Raw genomic sequence first — 23940 nt, 5'->3', positions numbered from 1 at the left:
AAGGGAACGACAGAGAATTAGATGGTTGGATGGCATCACCAACTAGATGGATTTGAGTTTGAGCAAGCTCCGGGAGTTGTTGACGGACAGGGAGGCCTGGCGTGCTGCCATCCATGGGGTCGCAGAGTCGCACACGATTGAGTTAAGTGAATGAACAGTTAAAAGGCTAATAGAGGGTTGAAAGGGAAATACTAAACAATTCAGTCAACAAAAAGAAGGCCGGAGAGACAGGAATGAAAAACGGAGTACACAGGGAGAACAGACCCATACTATCAACAACAGGTAGGTCAAAAACTTCGCAGTCAGGTAAAACTAATCTATGGTGATACAACAGAAATCAGAACGGTGATTTTACATGACGGATTGGGATCACCTGGGAAGACACAGGTACAAACTTTCTGGAGTGATGGAGATATATAGCTTGATTGAGGTGGTGCCTTACCTGGGAGTGTACATTTATCAAAATTAATAGACTGTACACATAAAATTTGTGCATTTCACGGTATGTAAATTTTACATCCATTTTTTTAAAGCCTCATATCAAACTCTCTTGCGGGGCTTCTTGTTGCAAACTTTGATCAACAGAGGGCGCTCCGAGCTCACCAAACAGGCTTCGGAGCCCCAGCTACTTTGGGATGCAAATCAGACCACCTCTGGTCTCCTCCGTCTCCTAGGTGAATCTCCCAGCTCCCCAGTACTCTCCCTCGACACCTCACCTTCCCCACCAGCGGCTCATGGGCTAGTCCGTTTCACCTGGCCACGTGCTGCTTTTCGGCAGATGAGCAGTGCGTAGCTAATGGCGATGCTATTTCCCGCAGCACCTGCGCGGAATACAGATATGGACGGAAGCAGGCAGTTGCCCGGCGGTGTACCTGCCCCATAAGGACCTCTTTTGATATGACCGCTTTTAAATGGAAGTAGGAACGTAATGGAAACTTCCACACTGTTTTCGACATCTACATTTTTACCTTTTTACCTCGCTGTAGTGGCTGTGAAACATTCCCACGCAAGGGCTGCGGCGGGAAGGGCGGGGGGCGGGGAGGGTGGTGGATGGCAGCGCGAGGGATGCACGAAGGAATTCCCCCCCGAGGAAAGCAGGTGTGGGGGGCGTTGCCACTTCCAGAGGGTTCCAGCACCCTAGGATATTGTCTTCCTGCCCCCTCCGTATCTCAGGGAAACTAGAGACTGGAAAACCCCAGGCGTCCTTTGCACCGTCGCCTGCCCCCAGGCCAGGTACCCCCCGGGCGCGGAGATGCCATTACACCTCACGTGATACCCGCACGGGGCCGGTCCTTCAGGAGGCGTCTCGCGGGGTGTTAATTAAAGGTCACAACAAAACAGACCTGCGGGCTCACTAGATTTGTCCTCTCGGGAGGTGAAAAATGACACCCTGGAGCAGCTACGTGTGGAGCCCGGCAAATGCCGGCTTCCTGGGCTCTGGGCTCTGCGCCGGGGGCCGGAGGGGAACTGGAGAGGGCGATGACTGGGTGCTCCCGGGACCCGGTGGACCCTGCCTGCTGGAAGAGCCGGGATCGGGTGCCGAAGGGACCCTCGACCGAGACGAGGCCAAGGCCAGCTCGCACACACCCTTTTCCAGGCCCGCGCCGTCCCTCAGTTTCCCTGCCGGGTGGCTGCCCGCTTGCTCCCCGGGCTCGTGCGTCCCAGCCCTGGGCGGCGAGGCACAGCGCACACTGGGTCGCGGGCGGGCTGGGGCGAAGGCCCTGTTCTCCCGCTGCGCTTGGGAGGGTGGCCCCCCGGCCGGCCCGGCTTAGGAGGGCAATTCCAGAAAAGGTTTGCAGGGCAGGTCTAGGAGAACAAAGGGCGGGGGGAGGACTCGGCATATTTGTGGACTTGTTTGTGACTCAATCCCTCTTACACGGCGTTTCAAAGGCAGAACTGCAAGCCTTGCCAGGAAGAGAAAGAACTTGGGGGCGGGGAAGCTCGGGCGCATTTCTGTCCGGCTGCGCTCGCTCGGCTCTGCCCCCAGCTCCAGTCTCGCGCAGTGCTGTTTCATTAGAGCCCTGGACCCGGGCCACTCACCAGCAACTTCCCCGCACCGCGCGAGATTTACGACCCCATCCCCCGGCTCTCGGCCTCGGAATGTCAGGCAGGAGAGCCGCAACATAAAATGGATCCCGGCAGGCGCGGCGGCGGCGGCGGCAGCCAGGCGGCGGGCTCCCTGGCGGGGCCGCGGTTCGCAAGGATCCGCGCTGCGCCTGGGCGCACACGCGCGCCCTGACCGCGGACGCCGGCCGGGCCACACCGCCGCCCCTCTCTGCCCTCGCGCAACTGTCAGGCAAAGCGGGACGGCGGATATTGGCTCCCCCACACGCAGAGGCTCCTCCCCGATCTGGATCTTTATATTTTGGGAGAATTTCTTTGAACTCAGTTACCAAGCTCCGCGAAAGGAGACAAGTTCCCACAGCCGGTTCGCTGGCGGTAGGCGAGGCGGGGGTCTCGCCCACCTCCTCGGCAGCTGCCGTGTCTCCCGATTGTACTCGTCTTTTCCCTCGTGGAGGAAAACGGACTTACTAGACTAAGGAAAATGCCAATTATCTGGATGTGACCGTGAAAAGAGAACGTGTGACTGGAGGAGGCAGAAGAGGAGGAAAAGCCTTATTTGAAGAGAAGAATAAACCAAGCACTCCAACCCTTCTGCAAATTAGTGCTGTTACTTCTGGGGTCCATCTGCTTTTATCCCCCCAACCCCTCCATTAAAAAACCTTGACTTGAGGGCCAAGAGAGAGCCCCCTACCACTGGGCATCCTTCTGGGTTGGAAGACCTTTTGGATGTAGCGTTGGTGGAACATTTAGACACTATCCTCTGGAAAAGCCACCATGAATTCGATAGCTGGGAATAAAGAGAGGCTTGCAGTCTCCACCAGGGGCAAGAAATACGGGGTAAGTTGTGACGGGTCTAATGCGGTGATGTGTTACCAGACTCTTTCCCGACCGGGGTCTCCCTTTCTGGGTAACGTGCGGCCAGGGCAGGGCGGCTCCGAGCTCTCCTCCGGCTGCAGAGGCGCCTCGGCCAGGCCAGCCAGGCGTGCGCGCGCGGAGGCGGGTCTGCCCGTGAGGACGCCCGCACACTCGCCTTGCCCTAGGAATTTTTGCGGCCCTCTCGTCCCTCCTCTTCCCCGCATCCCTAACTTTTGCAGTATTCCTGACTTCCAAGCAGAGTTAAGTCGAATGGGAGGGTTTCCCACGAAATCTCCGCAGCTCTTAGGGATCGTTTCCCTGGAAAAAGGAAAACCTTTTATTTACCTTCAGTATCCACAGGGTTGTACCCCGAATTAATACAAATCCAAAAATCACAGTCCCCCCCCCCCCCCAGTCTTCCAGAATCTTAAACGTGGGCTCCTTCTGGGATGGGTGCCGGGTCCAACAGCGCGGGGAGCTGAATCGGTGTGTTCCTCTGCAGAAACCATTGAAATTCCCTGAGCGAGCGAGTCCCTATCCTCCAGATCGGAGGAGTCCGCCGGCGCCCGGGAACCGGCGCAGGGACACCTGGGCGACAAGAATTCACTTAAAGACAATTAACCAGACAGATGGAGGCAGATTTGGCCGCAGGGCCCGGAGCGGTCCCGATCGCGTCCCTGTTGGCGCTGGGCCGGGGCCTTTGGTGGCACGCAGATCCCCGGGCAGGCGGGAGGGTGGCCCTGGGCCGGGGCGCGGGAGCCCGGCGGCCCCTGACACCCGCGTGTCTCCCCTGCAGGTGAATGAAGTCTGCTCGCCCACCAAGCCCGCGGCGCCCTTCTCGCCTGAGAGCTGGTACCGGAAAGCATACGAAGAGTCCCGCGCCGGGAGCCGGCCCACCCCCGAGGGCGCGGGCTCGGCGCTCGGCTCGTCTGGGACCCCGTCCCCGGGCTCAGGTACTTCGTCCCCGAGCTCCTTCACGGGCTCCCCGGGCCCCGCCTCCCCAGGCATTGGCACCAGCTCGCCGGGCTCCCTTGGCGGCTCGCCAGGCTTCGGCACGGGCTCCCCGGGCTCGGGCAGCGGCGGCGGCTCCTCCCCCGGATCAGACCGCGGCGTCTGGTGCGAGAATTGCAACGCCCGCCTGGTGGAGCTGAAGAGGCAGGCTCTGAAGCTGCTCCTCCCGGGGCCCTTCCCGGGCAAGGTGAGCGCCGCCGGGGACGGGACGGGGCTGGCGGGCCACAGCTGCGCGCGCCTCGCCGCGGACGGGGTTGGGGGTGGGGGGACCTGCAGCGCCACGCGATGCTCAGTTGCAGACGGGTCGTTGGCTCCGCCCGGGCAGCTCTGGGCCTCGGGGGGGGGGGGGGGGGGGAGATCCCGCGCGTCTCCGCCGCCAGACCTTCCTCCGGTGCATTGCTTGGATGGTGCGTGTGCAGTTCCAGGCTTCGCTGTCCACCTGGGTTGCCCAGGTTATCCTTCCTACCTCCCTCCACTTCCCAGAGTGCCCTTTCTGTGCCCCCTGCACCTGCCCAGCTATCCGGATGGACCCGCGCAGTGCTACCTTTCCCCGAGACGCTCGTCCCCCGCGGTCCACAGACCTTAGCCGCGTGTTAGGCTGGGGACGTGCTGACACCAGCTGCGGGGATTCGGCCCCCAACCGCCTGCCTCCTTACCACCCCTCCTCCCCCAATACCCTCCTTCCCCCTGCTCCCCAGCCCTCCGCAGGGGCACTCATTAGATTTTTCTCCCCACTCCCATCCGTGCTCCTTTACAAAAGTGTCGGTGGGAGCGGTAAAAGCAGGCTGATATTTAGGAATTGGCATTTCCCATTGCCTATTTGTGGTCCTTCCTTTCCAGGGTTACAGGAAAGCCAGCATTCCCCCAAACCTCTGTGTGTCTGTCAGAGGAAGACTAAGGGGTGAGGAGCTTCTCTGAGCGCGGCTCACCCCTGTCTGCTCGAGCACTGAGCACATTGGCTCCTCCATGGCAACCTTGCCAGTGTTGTGTGTGTCCAGAGCCCCCAGAGTGTAACACAATGCAATTGTATTTGCACTGTTGGGCCTAAGTACTATCAAATGAAAATATTTACTCTTTCACTTCAAAGAGTTTTTATCAGCCGTTAGAGAGAAATATCAAGAAAACAGCGTGAATTGCTGTAGAGAATTCTGACACTGTTCAGTGGTATTTTCTGATTTATAGTTCTGTGACTTTTGAAGTCAAGTGTTGTGATTCTGAGTCGTGGAGTTTAGGAATAAATGCATCTGCTGGCCATTTCTGCTTTATCCAAACACACACATTGATGTTTTCATACGCAAGGGTTAAATTAAACAAATACCCACAGAAGTTGTAAAATTTTAAACGTGGAAAATTTCCACCAAGAGAATTGGTTTTATGAATCCCGAATTTATCTCTAGAATAATTAACTTGTAGATTGTTGTCAGTATGCCATTTTTGTAGTTTGATAATAAATCTGTCAGGACACCCCCAGGAATAAATCTCAGGGACTCTAAAAGCTTATTTCACTCTTGTAAGCCCTATCCTCTGATTTAACACCAGCTCTTCACTAACAGATTTATTTACTCTTGTGATCGTTTATCAGTATTCTTTGATTTTTTTTACTGCATTCAAGGAACTCTGTTAGGCACAGCAATAAAATAACAGGTACCTGCAGTCCTTGTCCACATGGAGCTTGTATTCTAACAGAGGATAGAGATATTGACCACAAAATGCACAACTCATAATTTATTTCCATTTGTGGTGAGTACAACAGAGGACGAGTGTGGGGTGCTATAAGATTGTATAACCAGACTAGACCAGCTGGTAAATTATTAAGAACTTTGGTTCTTAAAGATATATAGTATCTGATTTTTGGCAGTCCTAGTAAGTTGCAGTCTACCAGTTTATTCTAGAATATTCTTGCAGACCTGTTCTTAGAGTAGCTTGTGTTGTTGCATGCTCCTTGTGTGCAAAGGTAAATTACAATATACTCTTTTCATAAAAGTGGTGGGAGGAAAGGAATTCTATAGGAAGAAAAAACAAATGTTGAAACTTAAATGCATCCGTCAAGTTTTGTGGAGTCATGTGACAAAGAGATTTTTGGTTTTGTTAAAGCAGCCTGGAAAAATCATTCTCAGTGCAGTAAGAGGCAGCTTGATATTTGTGCCGGTTTTATTTACATGATGAAATAAAACTGATGCTGGGAAACTGATGACATTGTCAGTGAGGGCTACAGAAGAAATGTTGGGTCTGGGAACCTCAGTGCTCTACACCAACTTACTTCTTGATCCAGGTGCATCAAGAAGAGCACTCTCAGTCTTGGGGACAGTCACATGGGGTCACTTTAAGGGCACACATGAATTTGCCTGGAGTTTTAGATGTGATATGGCACAGTGAAATATGACATTTAGTGCAAAGGAGAGCACACGACTCCGCCAGAAGCAAGTGTTACTCAGATGACCTCACTGTTAGTAAAGAGGTACGGGGCCAGGATTTTAAATACAAATCCTCTGGCTGTCTCTGGGAATAGTCATTTTAGGTTTTTTTTTTTTTTCCTTTTTAAAATATTGGTACCCTCAGACTAGGTAATATTTCCATTACACCTTTGAAATTTGCAGTATTTTAACCAAACAAATATTGTGTTCTCTCAAGCACCATGGATGGAGGCCCAAGTAACTCTGACACAGGACCTTTCTTCTTCCCAGAGCCAGATTTATGAGCTAACTGTGGACCTCCATCGCCCTCCAGCACAGAAGGAGTTAATTTTCATAAGAACAAGAGATGTCATTGTGACTCCAACATGTAGTTTGCCCTGAAGAGTAAGGGTCTGAAAGATAAAGGCATGTTTTTGAGGGGTAATTAGCAAACATCATGTAATTCACTTAAGATTTTTAGCTGTACATGGGGACTCTTTTCTTACATAGAGTACTACATTCTATGAGGGGGTATGAAAAGTCTCCTAGGTAAGCGTTTTAAAGGTAAAGGCAGAATAGCACATCCAGGAACCTTATTATTTTAGAGTTGGCTTTGGTTCTTTCTCTACCACTGATTTATTTTGTGACACTGAGTAAATCGGTTTTCCTCTGTATTTTTAACTTTACTGTTTTTTCCTTAGTGTAAAGGAAAAAAATGATTCAGACTCTAGGTGACCTTTCAAATGATTAGAATGTCAAAAAATGATTTTCGATAAGGTTTGAAAAGTGTTTACATTCTTCAGAAAAAGACAGGAAGGTTTATGATTATCAATTAGACAAGATTCTGTGGGATTTATGTTTTGCCGAATTTAGGGCTCTTCTTACAAAATATCCACTTTCAGTATCTGCCTCCATCAATACATTTCCCAAATATCATACTGCCATCTAAATTGTCACACTGTGCCTATTGGTAGAGAGCAAGCGCTGTTGAAGTCCTCCAGTTTTGTCTCTGAAACAGTTGGTTAAGAAGGGGAGGTGAAGTGCTGGTGAGCTCATGCAGGGGTGTCAGGCTGGTCCCAGGAGTTAGATACTGGCTCTGGTGGCCTGAAGTGTGGACACCCTGTTCTGAGCACACTCAGTACTGGACATGTTACCACTGGAGAATGAGGCTTCTTGGCAGAAGACAATAGGACTTGGAAGTTTCTAGCTTAGGTAACTGGGGGTGGGGTAGGTAGTGTTAACTGAGGCAGGAAATGGGAGGAGAGACAGATTTGAAAGGAACGCAGAAGAAAAATCCTACAGATAGAGGAGCCTGGCAGGTTAAAGCCCAAAGAGTCCGCAAAGAGTCCACAAAAGACTGAGCATGCATGCAATACAATACAATTCATTGAGCACCTGCTGTGTGACATACTCTTTACTAACAGTGTCTCACTGGAATAACTGTAGGCATCAAGTATTATCATCTGGATGCTGTAAATGAGCCAATTGATTTCCAAAGAAGTTGAGTAATTTTCCCAACCTTTCTCAGCTTAGTCATTGCTGCACTGAGATTTGATGAAATATGAAGCCTGTGGTCTTTTTTGTATGCCACTGAGTCTTGCCTTTACAGAGTAGCAGGAAGTCTGGAAGCAGCATTAGAACTTCCTTCTTTCTTTAGAAGCTCTGCTGCTGCTGCTGCTAAGTCGCTTCAGTCGTGTCCGACTCTGTGCGGCCCCATAGATGACAGCCCACCAGTCACCCCCGTCCCAGGGATTCTCCAGGCAAGAACACTGGAGTGGGTTGCCATTTCCTTCTCCAATGCATGAAAGTGAAAAGTGAAAGTGAAGTCGCTCAGTTGTGTCCGACTCTTAGCGACCCCATGGACTGCAGCCTACCAGGCTCCTCTGTCCATGGGATTTTCCAGGCAAGAGTACTGGAGTGGGGTGCTCTAAACAGTATTAAAATATTAACAAGAAGGACCTAAGAGTATATCCTGGATTTGGAGGGCATTGAAGAAGCTGGAAATCAAATTCATGACCTCAAGGGCTTGCGATACAAATTAGAATACAAAACACAAACAATCAAGCAGTGTACCCTGAAAGCAGTTATGAAAGGGTCCTCCCTCAATAAACTCTTGACATTTTCTTCTTTTCAGAAGAAAGACTCTAGTGGATTTGGTTTTCCATGCACTGAGCTTGTGGTTTCTGCGAAGAGAGAAAAGAGTATAGGGAGATTTAGGAATGAAACAGACCTGGGAATGTAGAAGGGGCACCTGTGAGCTTCAATTCAGTTCAGTTGCTCAGTCATGTCCGACTCTTTGCTACCCCATGAATTGCAGCATGCCAGGCCTCCCTGTCCATCACCAACTCCTGGAGTTCACTCAGACTCATGTCTATCAAGTCGGTGATGCCATCCAGCCATCTCATCCTCTGTCATTCCCTTCTCCTCCTGCCCCCAATCCCTCCCAGCATAAGAGTCTTTTCCAATGAGTCAACTCTTCGCATGAGGTGGCCAAAGTACTGGAGTTTCAGCTTTAGCATCATTCCTTCCAAAGAACACCCAGGGCTGATCTCCTTTAGAATGGACTGGTTGGATCTCCTTGCAGTCCAAGGGACTCTCAAGAGTCTTCTCCAACACCACAGTTCAAAAGCATCAATTCTTTGGCACTCAGCTTTCTTCACAGTCCAACTCTCACATCCATACATGACCACTGGAAAAACCAGAGCCTTGACTAGATGGACCTTTGTTGGCAAAGTAATATCTCTGCTTTTGACTATGCTATCTAGGTTGGTCATAACTTTTCCCCCAAGGAGTAAGCGTCTTTTAATTTCATGGCTGCAATCACCATCTGCAGTGATTTTGGAGCCCAGAAAAAGAAAGTCTGACACTGTTTCCACTGTTTCCCCATTTATTTGCCATGAAATGATGGGACCAGATGCCATGATCTTCGTTTTCTGAATGTTGAGCTTTAAGCCAACTTTTTCACTCTCCACTTTCACTTTCATCAAGAGGCTTTTGAGTTCTTCTTCACTTTCTGCCATAAGGGTGGTGTCATCTGCATATCTGAGGTTATTGATACTTCTCCCAGCTATCTTGATTCCAGCTTGTGTTTCTTCCAGCCCAGCATTTCTCATGATGTACTCTGCATATAAGTAAAATAAGCAGGGTGACAATATACAGTCTTGATGTACTCCTTTTCCTATTTGGAACCAGTCTGTTGTTCCATGTCCAGTTCTAACTGTTGCTTCCTGACCTGAATACAGGTTTCTCAAGAGGCAGGTCAGGTGGTCTGGTATTCCCATCTCTTTCAGAATTTTCCACAGTTTATTGTGATCCACACAGTCAAAGGCTTTGGCATAGTCAATAAAGCAGAAATAGATGTTTTTCTGGAACTCTCTTGCTTTTTTGATGATCCAGCAGATGTTGGCAATTTGATCTCTGGTTCCTCTGCCTTTTCTAAAACCAGCTTGAACATCTGCAAGTTCATGTATTGCTGAAGCCTGGCTTGGAGAATTTTGAGCATTACTTTACTAGCGTGTGAGATGAGTGCAATTGTGCGGTAGTTGAGCATTCTTTGGCATTGCCTTTCTTTGGGATTGGAATGAAAACTGACCTTTTCCAGTCCTGTGGCCACTGCTGAGTTTTCCAAATGTGCTGGCATATTGACTGCAGCAGTTTCACAGCATCATCTTCCAGGATTTGAAATAGCTCTACTGGAATTCCATTATCTCTGCTAGCTTTGTTCGTAGTGATGCTTTCTAAGGCCCACTTGACTTCACATTCCAGGATGTCTGGCTCTAGGTGAGTGATCACATCATTGTGATTATCTGGGTCCTGAAGATCTTTTTTGTACAGTTCTTCTGTGTATTTTTGCCACCTCTTCTTAATATCTTCTGCTTCAGTTAGGTCCATACCATTTCTGTCCTTTATCGAGCCCATCTTTGCATGAAATGTTCCCTTGGTATCTCTAATTTTCTTGAAGAGATCCCTAGTCTTTCCCATTCTATTGTTTTCCTCTATTTCTTTTCATTGATCGCTGAGGAAGGCTTTCTTATCTCTCCTTGCTCTTCTTTGGAACTCTGCATTCAGATGCTTATATCTTTCCTTTTCTCCTTTGCTTTTCGCTTCCCTTCTTTTCACAGCTATTTTTAAGGCCTCCTCAGACAGCCATTTTGCTTTTTTGCATTTCTTTTCCATGGGGATGGTCTTGATTCTTGATCCCTGTCTCCTGTACAATGTCACGTACCTCCATCCATAGTTCATCAGAGACTCTATCTATCAGATGTAGTCCCTTAAATCTATTTCTCACTCCCACTTATAATCATAAGGGATTTGATTTAGGTCATACCTGAATGGTCTAGTGGTTTTCCCTACTTTCTTCAATCTAAGTCTGAATTTGGCAATAAGAAGTTCATGATCTGAGCCACAGTCAGCTCCTGGTCTTGTTTTTGCTGACTGTATAGAGCTTCTCCATCTTTGGCTACAAAGAATATAATCAATCTGTTTTTGGTGTTGACCATCTGGTGATATCCATGTATAGAGTCTTCTCTTGTGTTGTTGCAAGAGGGTGTTTGCTATGACCAGTGTGTTCTCTTGGCAAAACTCTATTAGTAGCCTTTGCCCTGCTTCATTCCGTATTCCAAGGCCAAATTTGCCTGTCACTCCAGGTGTTTCTTGACTTCCTACTTTTGCATTCCAGGCTCCTATAATGAAAAGGACATCTCTTAATGATGCTCTGCGGGTGCTGTGCTTAGTCACTCAGCCGTGTCCAACTCTTTGCAGCCCCATGGACAGAAGAGCTACAGTCCATGGGATTCTCCAGGCAAGAATACTGGAGTGGGTTACCAAGCCTTCCTCGATGCATTGCATCAGCCTTTCAAATAGCAACACCTGAGTGAGTTGTTTTTTGCCTGGTACAGACTGTAAATCATTTGGATTGACTTGTATCACTTCATGGAGAACGCAATGGCAACCCACTCCAGTAGTCTTGCCTGGAAAATCCCATGGACGGAGGAGCCTGGTAGGCTGCAGTCCATGGGGTCGCTAAGGGTCGGACACGACTGAGCGACTTCACTTTCACTTTTTACTTTCAGGCATTGGAGAAGGAAATGGCAACCCACTCCAGTGTTCTTGCCTAGAGAATCCCAGGGATGGGGGAGCCTGGTGGGCTGCCATCTATGGGGTTGCACAGAGTCGGACACGACTGAAGCGTCTTAGCAGCAGCAGCAGTATCACTTCAGTCAGTAAAAAAAAAAAAAAAGGAGTAACTTACTGAGTTTATTTTGTTTCTTTTCTAGGGCTAGTAAATGAAAATGGTCAGATAAAATTTGGTTTTTTAAAGTCTTGGGATTTTAAGTGAAATCAGTCCTTTTACCCATTGTAGCATCCCCATGTATAAATGTAAAACCATTTCATATCCATTGACAAGAGCATCTTTTCTGTTTTATTCACAGTTGAGGTACCAAGCCAGAAATAGGTACCAAAGAACAAATCTCCCAGTTGGGGACTATCCTAGATCCTTTTGAGGTCTGTGACAGAATTTTTGAATGGACAGTGTAAACCCTATGAAACATCAGTCCCTAAGAACTCCCTGGAGTAAGCAAAAAAATTCCAGGTTGGCAGAAGGTTATCAGACATCTGCTCATTTCCATATCAATACAAGAAAATCTTTTATGTAAAAAACAGTGCAGAACTACATTCCTAGCTGAATTTTCCCTGGTCATATATTCTGGGTTCATTTATGTCGCAGAAATAACAGGAGGATTAACCAGACATACTGAGAAGAGTGGCCAGGAATCACAGAGATTAAAGAAAGGAATGTATCAGCAGTTTTAAGAACACCAAACAAGGCTCTAAATAGCGAGGCCGAAAGTAAGTCTAGACTTGGGAATATATATATATATATATATGTATATACACACATAACATATATTTTTTTCTGTAGTTTTTCAGTTCCAAAACAGGGGTACGAAAAAATAACTCCATTTAAAATATCCTCTAGAAGCCAATGTAAGACTGTTTATAAATAGATGTTGAATTTTAAATACTTACTAGTTATGAGAAAATTCTATCTGAAATCTTCTAAGAACACATGGTTATGCTTCATTTGAAACTTCCATTTTGGAAATATTTTAGATAAGGGATATGCTAATAGATAATATGAATAGTGAAAAAGTCCTGTAGCATTTGTCATTAAAGCCTTTCTGAAACATTTTAGGGATTATAAAAACATTCCCAGTAGAGACGTGTGAGCAGTAATATCTTCTTTAAGGCTTATTAGTACCAGCATGGTCAGTTTTTATAGTGATTTAATTCACTTTGTAAAAATCCCTGGCCTGTAGTAATTTTCTTCCACACTCATTGCAGATAGGGTTATTGCATTAGAAATGTGATTTTTTAAATGGCTGAGGCTGGTAATTTGTCAGCATTTGGCAGGATTAAGTCAATAAAATAGGCAACATTAGTTGCTCTTTGGCATTATATCACAGATCAAACTGAACCATTCATCAGCTGATAATAATGGTGATGGTAATAATGATGACTAATATTATCATTTAGTAATAATGATGACTAAAAATGGCTGGCAATTATCATCTAGTATATGCTAGGCACTCTACTAAGATACATAAACATATACATACATAAAGTCTCATAGCAAAATGAAGATGAATCTGATTTCTTTTCTTTACCCTGGAATTCCAGGTGATTGATGTGATCTAGGTCACAAAAGGAAGCATGAGTGAAGATACAGGGACCAGTGAAATCCAAGGATGTTTCCCCTCCAAAGCCATTGAGGGGATATTAATATTACTAAACAGTTCATTGATATTAATACACTGTTGATACAACTGCCTGAGTGGGAGACCCTTGCTTGAGGGAGAAGGTTGGGATTATTTTTCCTGGTGACGTCACTTTCAGGGTGGGGGAAAATATGTGAGGTTGTCAGGATCCTTGGCTGAGTAATTTTCTTGAATGTTTTGGAGGGGGTCAAAGGAACTTCCTTATACTTACATTCACGTGGCTGAGCTTCTTGCCAGCCCTTCTCAAAAGCCCTGCCTGAGGGCCCTTGGGGACCACCGGAGAGCTCGAATTCTTCAGCTGGACCGTCAATGCTGAGACAGCAGGATTGCCAGACTCGACTCTGTTTTGTCCCAGTAGCGACTGCACTGGGCTGTCTGTGAGGGTTCCTAGTCTGTTTTCAGGAATACAAAGCTAATTTCCTTTTTATCACTGTTTTGAGTCACAGGCTAATCATAAGAATCTTTGCTTTATTAAAAAATATTTTCTGTGTGGTCTTATTGTGGCAAAGAAGCACTGTTTAGAATGGGCTCCCATTGATCTTTCAGGCCACATGTACCAATCAGAAATAATACTGTATTTGTGTAGGGACAGAAGGACAGAGAATACATCTCTATACCTAAATTGCTTTTGAAATATTTATCAAAATAGTAAATCATCCTCCTGCTTACCATTGCCTTTGGGATGTTCCAGGACCCATCTAAGAAAATTGGATTTTGAATAATGGTTAGAAAGGTTGTCTGTCTGCCTTTTCCAGGTTATAAAGGAATTCACCTATATTTTCTTTGAATATTTGTAAGGTTTCCTTTTTAATAGTTATATCTCTGATCCATTGAGAGATTATTGTGGTGTATATTGAGAGGTGTAGATCAATTTTGCCCTTTTCTAATTGTCTATCCAGTTGTCTCCAAACTCCTTATTAAAAATAATGATAATAATAAAATATATGTCTTTCCCTCATTTTATTTGAAATATCTGTGTTCATAAACCAGATTTTCAGTAGTTGGGTCTACTTCTGCGCCTTCTGTTATGTCCCATTTATCTGTCTTCTCATGTACGAATTCCACACTATTTTAATTATAGAAGCTTTGTACCATGTTTTAGTATTTGGCAACACTGGCTTTCTCTCTCTCCCAAATAATGCCTTTCCTTCCTAGTAGCTTTCTGTTTATTCTTCCTGACTATTTTCCCATATGAACTTTAGAATCAACTTTCCTAACTCCATAAAGTTTTTAAAAATCAGGACCATGTTAAGTTTATATATTAACCCTGGGGGATTTTTGGCATCTTTTTGATGTTGACTCCTTCCTGAGAACATGGAATGTCTTTCAGTTTGAACACATCTACTTTTTAGTAATTGTAAAGGTTTTTCTCATAGAGGCTTTGCCCGTTTCTTGTTAAATTTATTTTTAGGTATTCCTTTTGTTGCTTTTATAAATGAGCTTTTCACTTCCATTATCTCTTCTAATTGATGTTGATATATAAGAAGGACAGTATATTAATTGTATATCCTGTTGTTAGATTCTATTACTGTGTTCATTAGTTTTTAAATTAGTATTTTTGGATTTTCTTTCATGAATAGAGATATCATAACTCTTCTCCTTTGCTATTTTTATTGATTCTAGCAGTTCTCTCTTGTTTGTTATATTGATTTATGCTTCCAACACAATGTTAAATGGTAATGTATGGTGGGCATATGTATAGCTTTTTCCACTAAGTAAGATGTTGACCTTTGGACTGAGGTCTATATATATATTTTTAACAGTTAAGGAAGTATCCATCAGTTCCTATTTTATTTAGTATTTTTAGTCAGAAATAGGTGTTATATTTTGTCAGATGTCTCTTCAGTATCTATGTAGATGATCATATGATTTTTCTCCCTAGATCTATTAATATTGTGAAATATTATCATTGCTTTCCTGACAATGAACCATCCTTGCATTCTCATAATAAATTCCACTTGGTCACAACATATTTTTTGAATATGCTGCTGGGTTCAGTTTGCTAATATTTTATTTATGTTTTTTCCTGTCATATTCATATTCCATAAGCACTTTTGATTCCCACTCATGTACCAGCTACAGTACTATGCCACCTTATAACCAAGATATGAAAAAGACTAAAAATTCCTGCCCTAGAGTAACTCCCAGCCTAGTATTAGAGAGAGACAAGAAACCAAAGAGGGTGCAGCATATTAAATGCTGGACCACGGGCTATGGAGGCTGCTGGAGGGGGTGAACAGCGAGGTGAGGCTTGAGCTGGCTTTGACAGAGTAGGAGCATTGCAGTGAAGCATCGGCATTCCAGGAAAGGGGAATGGTGAGCATAAGGCATGCTCAGTATCCTGGGGGAATCACAGTGGTGCGTTTCTGACATTGCGCAGTGCATGCATGGGTGAGTGACAGGCTGGGAAGGTGGCAGGGAGAGGATGAAGGCCTTGCAGTCCAAAGAATCTAAATGTTATTCTATAGGCAGCCATTGAAGGGCTTTCAGGAAGGGAGTGAAATGATCAGATACTCATTTAAGAAAGATTGCTCTGATAGGGGGAGAGAAGCTGTATTGGAAAGGCGGTGCATGGAGTTCAGTGGAGAGGCCCCTCCCTGTGGCCTGAGTGAAAGCTGGCGCACACTTGACTGAGGTAGTGGCAGTGGGAATGAGGAGGAAGCCTGGACCCAGAGTAGACGACATCTTGTCCATAGAAAACCCATGGCAATGGCAGCTGAGAAATGGGGTGGGGAGGAGAGGAGAGGAGAGGAGGGAGTTGAGGAGTTCTTTCAGATTTCTGGCAGGGCAAGTGTGTGGGTGGTGGTACTTTTAATTGAGATGGGGAAAACAGGCAAAGTGGGTTTTGTTATTGTAGGTCTGATTTTCAAGAATGGGTGTGGATACTAAGATTGGTTTGGGCTCTCTAGAACTTAAGGTGGAATGTTCCAGTGGGGTCCAGCAGGGCTCTAGAGTGGATTCAGGGCTAGAGCCATGGATCTGGGAAGTGTCAGGGTGAGGATGGTGGTGGAGTCCACAGATGGGGTGAACTCTTCAAGGAGGATGTGTATGGTGACGGTGAAGTATAGAGTTGTGGGATCCATTGCTGTTGAAGGGACAGGCAGCTTGAGGAGGCAGGGAGACAAATCAAGGAGAGGCCAGAAAAGAGGGAAGAAAATAGGAGAAGGTGGTGTCATGGAAGCTGAGGGAGGGGGTGAGCTTCAGAAGGTAGGGTGATGAAAGGTCAGATACCTTAGAGAGATTGAGGAGGTAAGGGCTGAGGTTTCCACTGAATCAGGAATCAGAAGGAGGTTGGGGATTTTTGTTAGAAGTTTCTGGCACTCTGGAGAAAGGCAGGCAATTGTCATTGTGTATCCAGGAGTGATGAGGACGTCTGAGGCAGCTCAGAGTTGTTGAGGACACCGAGAGGTTAAGAGAGATGCATTTTCTGAGGCTCTTATGACCTTAAAAAAATCAAGCGCTGGGGTCAACAAACGTGGGTGCAAAACTAGGCTGCATCACTGAGTGTGTGACCTTGGGCAAGTCACTTAGCCTTTCCAAACCTCTTTATTCTCATCTTTACAATGAGGGCAATGTTGGGGCCCCATCAGGGTTGTTGTGAGGAGACAGTGACATTGTGAGATGACATCCAATCGTCACTTTCTGTTTTATTCCAATGACTCTCCACAGGAAGTTGAATTTTATGAAAATTACTTCCTTTCCTCTTTCTCTTCCCTTCCTTTCTTCTTCTTTTTCCTTTTGCCAGTTTCCTTTTTCCTGACACCAAAATGGGAAAGCAGTTGTCAGAGAAGATGGAACTATTCAGCTCATCTCCTTTGTATTTCTTCACCTGCAAGTGAATCAAGCATCTCATACTTGTTTATTCATTTATAGGGTGTCTCCACAGAACCAGAGCTTGTTTGAAGAAAATCGCTTCTCCTTTTAGTTGAGATGCCATGAATATGGATTGAGATTCTTTGTCACAGATGGAAATCCTCCCCTTTAAGCCCTGCCCCTCTCGGAGGCCCCCCTAGGGAGCACCGCAGACACCGAACTTGGCATTTCCGCTTGGCTGAGTGAGGGAGACCAGACGTCCCCCAGTGCCTGCGCATGCGATGTGCAAATCTGAGCGGCACCAGGAATTTGGGCTTATCTGCCTCCCAATCCAGTTTTATCTTTCTCAGACAGTTTTCTTTGCAGTTATACTTTGCTGATCCTATCGCATGGATTCCGCCCAGACCCTGTGGAGAAGTCTGGAAATAAAGACACCCTCCCCCGCCAAGCAGTATTTCCTGCACATAATCTCAGCTCTCAGCGCTGTAGCTGCCCTGGGTAGAGAGCGTTGTTGTAAAATCTTAAGTAGAGAGAATCGATATTCTTATGCTGCTCTATAGGTGAACATTTCAGAAGGCTCTGGGGTAGAGTAAGTTCTTTTGATAAGCAAAACTATATGTAAATATATTTTAAGTATTATAGACTAACTTACAGACGAAGGACTACTTATATACATCTTTTCTACTTAATGGAGTTTAAGCTCAATGTTGTCGTTGACTGCAAAAAGTTCTTGTTAAAAGTTTCAGTTCTCCACACAGCATGATTTTAAAAGCTTTCCTAGTTCTTACACACAAAATATCTTTATTTTTAAAGCATGAATTGCGAATAACCAGTTTAAATCTACTTTGCCACCACAGGGGTGAAAAATGTAAGTGTTGAATAATTCTTTATCTAATCTGAGTGCTGTCTGGGATTTGTAGTTGCTAACTCAGGATTTCTTGGAAGATAACATAGGAATTTATAGGGCTTGAGGTTTTCCTGTGAAGTTATTCCATCTTTTAATTAGCGGTGACGAGCAGCTACATTTTCCCATGAAATGGGATCATCTTATTTATAGCGGTTGCTTTCTTTAAAGTTGTAATCACTATTTCTCTACTCCCTGCTCCATCTACCTGGTGGTTTCATGCAACAGGAGGAGACTTACTAATTAACTGATAAGAAACCACCACCACCAACAATAACAACCAAAAACTACTGAGCTATCTAACCAAAGAGTTATATATTGCTCAGTTGTGTCCAACTCTTTGTGACCCCATGGACTGTAGCCGGTCAGGCTCCTCCGTCCATGGAATTCTCCAGGCAAGAATACTGGAATGGGTAGCCATTTCCTTCTCCAGGAGATCTTCCCAACCCAGGGATCGAACCCAGGTCTCCTGCATTGCAGGCAGATTCTTTTTCATCTGAGCCACCAGGGAAGCCTCTACAGAAAATACGTAGTTAAATTCAGGCAAATGACTAGTAACTGCCATTATTTAATGAAAAATAATCACCTGCTTGGTTCAGGTGTGTGTCTTTTCATAGAAGGATGTCTCAATCCTGAGCACAGCAGCTGAAGAGGTGGCCTTGAATGTCTTCCCTGTGGACCCACGGCTGTGAACTTGAACATCCCTTGTTTCTGCCCAGCCAGGCAGTGTGGTGATGAAAACTGAGGGAAGGGTAAAAGGGAGAGGAATTAGATAGAAGGAGAAGGAGGAAGGACAAGAGAGTGGGTGAGTATACAGAAATAAAAGGGTGAGTGGCTGTAGGCATTGGAGGCTGTCTGCAGTCCCAGATGTTGAGGTGCAGTTGGGCCTCTGGCAGTAATAAGCACTGTGGCCTTGGGCGAGTCGCCCTGCAAGCTTGTGCTTTATTCCTCTTTTGTAAACCAAGGAGGTGGAATCAGTGGTCTCTAACTGCTTCCAAGCCTGTGAGTCTCTGAAGCTGGAGGGAAGCCCCAAGACTTCATGGAGCCTAATCTTTGTCCCCAGATTCTAGAGGGATGTGCTTGACAAAGTCCTAGATGGATTACTGGCTGAATCTGGAGCCTGAAGCTGTTCCATGGGTTGGCACACCTGTGGGAATCCCACCCTCAGTCAGCCAAGGTGTGTCCCCCTTTTTCCCATTCAGAGGAAAACACTTGTTGGCATCACCGTGGCTGATATTTATGCCTTTGGAATTCTGATCATATTAATAAACTGACTGACAGGATTCTTCCTATTTCTTTTTTCTCCCTAAGTTTATTTGCATATAATTTTTAAATTTCTTTTTTAAAATTTCATTTTTAATTGGAGGATAATTACTTCACAATATTGTGTTGGTTTCTGCCATACATCAACATGAATCAGACATAGGTATACATATGTCTTCTTCTTGAACCTCCCTTCCATCTCCTACCCCATCCCACCCGTGTCAGTTGTTACAGAGCACCAGATTTGTGTTCCCTGTGTCATATAGCTGTTTCTTTTTTTTAATATATATATTTAATTGAAGTATAGTTGACTTACAATGTTTCAGGTGCACAGCAAGGTGATTCAGTTATACAAATACACATATATTATTTTTGAAATTATTTTCATCATAAATTATTATAAGATATTGACTATAGTTCCCAGTGATATACAGTAAACCTTTGTTGCTTGTTGCCTATCTATTTCTTAATTAGAAATCTAGCTTTCTATTCATACTAAGTCAAACAAGTGGAATCAAAATGTCATAATTTTTTTTAGTTAGGCAAAAATTCATGTTTTCTAAAATATATATATTATCAGTTCAGTTCAGTTCAGTCACTCAGTTGTGTCCGACTCTTTGTGACCCCATGAGTTGCAGCACGCCAGGCCTCCCTGTCCATCACCAACTCCCGGAGTTCACCCAAACCCATGTCCATCGAGTCAGTGATGCCTTCCAACCATCTCATCCTCTGTTGTCCCCTTCTCCTCCTGCCCCCAATCCCTCCCAGCATCAGAGTCTTTTCCAATGAGTCAACTCTTCGCATGAGGTGGCCAAAGTACTGGAGTTTTAGCTTTAGCATCATTCTTTCCAAAAAACACCCAGGGCTGATCTCCTTTAGAATGGACTGGTTGGATCTCCTTGCAGTCCAAGGGACTCTCAAGAGTCTTCTCCAACCCCACAGTTCAAAAGCATCAATTCTTTGGCCCTCAGCTTTCTTCACAGTCCAAGTTATACCTATATACATACGTATACAAAAGCTTTTCTAGTACACTTGATAAAATCTTGAGAAAAAACCTTAAAAAAAAAGGAAGAGATGGAGAAATTGGAGAACATAAATGGGAGCACTGAATGTGAAATAGAAAAAGTGAAGCAAACTAGAAAAAAGTAAAAGATCATATAGTCCAGTTGTTTTTCAACATGACTGCTCATTAGAAGACTTCTTATTGGAGAAGGCAATGGCAACCCACTCCAGTACTTTTGCCTGGAAAATCCCATGGATGGAGGAGCCTGGTAGGCTGCAGTCCATGGGGTTGCTAGAGTTGGACACGACTGAGTGACTTCACTTTCACTTTTCACTTTCATGTATTGGAGAAGGCAATGGCAACCCACTCCAGTGTTCTTGCCTGGAGAATCCCAGGGATGGGGAGCCTGGTGGGCTGCCATCTATGGGGTTGCACAGAGTCGGACACGACTGAAGCGACTTAGCAGCAGTAGCAGCTCATTAGAAACATATCTGCAGCTCTGGAGAAAAAAAAACAATACCTGAGCATTTGTATTTTTCAAAAAATTTCAAGATAATTCTGATATGCATCTGAATTTTAATAAGTGATTACAGGTTTTTCTGTTAGATTCTAGTCTTGGTGATATAGAATTCTATTATTTTTCTGTTGATCAATCATGATACAGTGGTATTAAGTAAGTAAGAGTTACATAATCACAATAGTAAAAGATGTTTATCAATTCTCACAATCAATACCCAAACAAAAAATTAAAGGTAATTATACTTGCAAGCCATAATGGGAACAAGATTAACTTAACAATATAAAATACATGCAATTTGCAGGGGGCGGGGGATCAAGCAGAGTCATGTGGCAAGTGGAAGTGCATACATGCACAGGTTTTCATCCACCCAGTCAGCCTGTGTCTTTTGGTTGGTGCATTTAATCTATTCACATTTAAGATAATTATTGATATGTATGATCCTACTACCATTTTCTGAATTGTTTTGGGTTTATTTGCTGTAGGTCTTTTCCTTCTCTTGTGTTTCCTGCCTAGAGAAGTTCCTTTAGCATTTGTTGTAAAACTGGTTTGGTGGTGCTGAATTCTCTTAACTTTTGCTTGTCTGGAAAGCTTTTGATTTCTCCATCAAATCTGAAGGAGAGTCATGCTGGGTAGAGTATTCTTGGTTGTAGGTTCTTCCCTTTCATCACTTTGAATATATCATGCCATTCCCTTCTGGCTTGTAGAGTTTCTGTTGAGAAATCAGCTGATAGCCTGATGGACATTCGCTTGTATGTTATTTGTCATTTTTCCCTTGTTGCTTTTACTATTTTACCTGTCTTTAATTTTTGTCAGTTTGATTACTATGTGTCTTGGTGTGTTCCTCCTTGGGCTTATCCTTCTTGGGACTCTCTGTGCTTCCTGGACTTGGTTGACTATTTCCTTTCCCACATTAGGGAAGTTTTCAGCTATTATCTCTTCAAATATTTTCTCAGGGCCGTTCTCTCTCTCTTCTCCTTCTGGGACCCTTATAATGAGAATGTTGTGTGTTTAATGTTATACCAGAGGTCTCTTAGTCTTCATTTGTTTTCATTCTTTTTTCTATATTCTGTTCTGTGGCAGTGATTTCCACCATTCTGTCCTCCAGGTCATTTATCTGTGCTTCTGCCTGAGTTATTCTGCTATGGATTCCTTCTAGTGTATTATTTGTCTCTGTTTGTTTGTTTTTTAATTCTTGTAGGTCTTTGGTAAACATTTCTTGCATCTTCTCAATCTTTGCCTCCATTCTTTTCCAGAGATCCTGGATCATCTTCACTATCATTATTCTGAATTCTTTTTCTGGAAGGTTGCCTATCTCCACTTCATTTAATTGTTTTCCTGGGATTTTATCTTGTCCCTTCATCTGGGAGATAACTTTCTGCTTTTTCATCATGATTAACTTTCTGTAATATGGTTTTTGTTTAGCCACTGTGAGGCTGTGCTTCTTCTTGCCTCTTCTACCTGCCCTCTGATGGATGAGGCTAAGAGGGTTGTGTAAGCTGCTTGATGGGAGGGACTGGCAATGGCGAAAACTGGGTCTTGCTTTGATGGGCAGGGCCTTACTCAGTAAAGCTTTAATGCAATTTGCTGCTGATGGGTGGGGTTGTACTCCCTCCCTGGTAGTTGTTTGGCCTGAAGTGACCAGCTCTGGGGTCTATGGTAGGGTTAATGGCGAGTTCTAATGGCTAACTCAAGAGGGTTTATGCCAAGGGGGACCTTCCAATGCCCCTGTCCCTGGTGAGCCCCTGTTGACCCATGCCTCCGCAGAAGGCCCTCTAACACAAGCAGGTAGTTTTGGTTCAGTCTCCTGTGGGGTCAGAGCTCCTCTCCTCTGGGTCTTGGTGTGTGCAAAGTTTTGTTTGTGCCCTCCCAGACTGGAGTCTCTGTTTCCCTCAGCCCTCTGGAAAGCCTATAATCAAATCCCGCTGGCCCTCAAGGCCAGATTCCCTGGGAATTCCCAGTCCCTTTGTCAGATCCCCAGGCTGGGAAGCCTGACATGGGGTTCAGAACCTTTACAACAGCGTGAGAACTTCTTTGGTATTATTGTTTTCCAGTCTGTGGGTCACCCACTCGGTGGGTATGGGATTTGATTTTATCATGATTGCACCCCTCCTACTGTCTCGCTGAGGCTTCTTCTTTGTGTCTGGACACGGGGTATCTTTTCTTGGTGGCTTCCAGTGTCCTCCTGTCAATGGTTTTCAACAGCTAGTTGCAATTTGGTGCTCTCTTGGGAGAAGATGAGTGCACTTCTTCTATTCCACCATCTTGAACAGGAAGCCATATAGCTGTTTCTTAATGAAGCTATTTACTGTCTTCTGTATTTGTGAGCGGAAATCAACTTGGCAAACAAAAGGACATTTGATTTTATGAGAGCAATTTGATAAGGAATTTTGAGAAAAAGGATTGCCTTAGATATAAGGATTGCTTATAGTTAATCTTCCATTAGGAAATCTGCCGTACTTACTAGGTTTTAGAAATGATTTGTGAGGAGTTCTCACTAGATAGCACCAGAATTCCAATCATTTCATTCATTATTCTTAAAAAAATATACATCTTAATGTTTTTGAAAATCTTTTCCCCCCGTTGCTTTGTTCTTCTCTTTTCTGCTCCTTCAAATCTCTAGACAAGGTCATAATTACTTAGACCTGTATTTACACAGCCCACGCCCATGACTTGGGTCTCATAATCCTGTTGTTTGGATGCTGTGGTCTGCAAAGGAGATGGCAGGTAGCAGATGCTGAGTGAACAAGGCCCACTGAGTTATTAACAATTTCATTTTTCATCTTTAGCCTAGGTTGCCTGTTTAAACTGTCCACTTCCTGGGAAATGTTTTCCTAATTCTTCTTTCAACTACAATAATTTATATTTTTGTTATAGTCTAAACACAGCTCAGGGAGGACAGATATTAAACGCAGTTCTTCATTTAGCCTTTCCCAGACCAAAGCACGTTAGGACTTGGGGGTGGACACAGCAGGAGCAGGCAAAGGACAGGGGAGTGGCAGGCATAGGATGGGGGAGCGGCAGGCACAGCACAGGGGAGCGGCAGGCATACCCCCTGTTGCCCTAGTTCTCCAGCTCGGTTCCCTGGTGCCCTGTTGTTGTTGTTGTGTAGTTGCTCAGTTGTGTCTGACTCTTTGCGACCCTATAGACTAGCCCACGGGCTCTTCTGTCCATGGGATTCTCCAGGCAAGAATACTGGAGTGGGTTTCCATGCCTTCTTCCAGGGGATTTTCCCAACCCAGGGATCGAACCTGGGTCTCCTGCATTTTGGCAGGCGGATTCTTTACCAATGAGCCACCAGGGAAGCCCCTTGGGGGCACTCACAGTGTATCCTGCAG

The 23940-nt window shown here is 45.1% G+C and overlaps 1 protein-coding gene across 1 annotated transcript in view; it reads left to right on the top strand.

Annotated features, from left to right (window-relative positions):
- Positions 1–2185: 2185 nt before the first annotated feature.
- Positions 2186–23940, top strand: part of KIF26B (kinesin family member 26B) — a 510788-nt gene continuing 489033 nt past the window's right edge. The window contains exons 1-2 of the mRNA XM_055582070.1: positions 2186–2901; positions 3716–4117. Of these exons, the coding sequence (XP_055438045.1) occupies positions 2839–2901; positions 3716–4117 (465 nt within the window). The 5' untranslated portion in view covers positions 2186–2838. The remainder of the gene's footprint in view (positions 2902–3715; positions 4118–23940) is intronic.

The sequence above is a fragment of the Bubalus kerabau genome, chromosome 5 (assembly GCF_029407905.1).
Source record: "Bubalus kerabau isolate K-KA32 ecotype Philippines breed swamp buffalo chromosome 5, PCC_UOA_SB_1v2, whole genome shotgun sequence".
NCBI classification, from domain to species: Eukaryota; Metazoa; Chordata; class Mammalia; order Artiodactyla; family Bovidae; genus Bubalus; species Bubalus kerabau.
The sequence above is the reverse complement of the archived record's forward strand: the minus strand, read 5'-3'. Positions and strand labels throughout refer to the sequence as shown.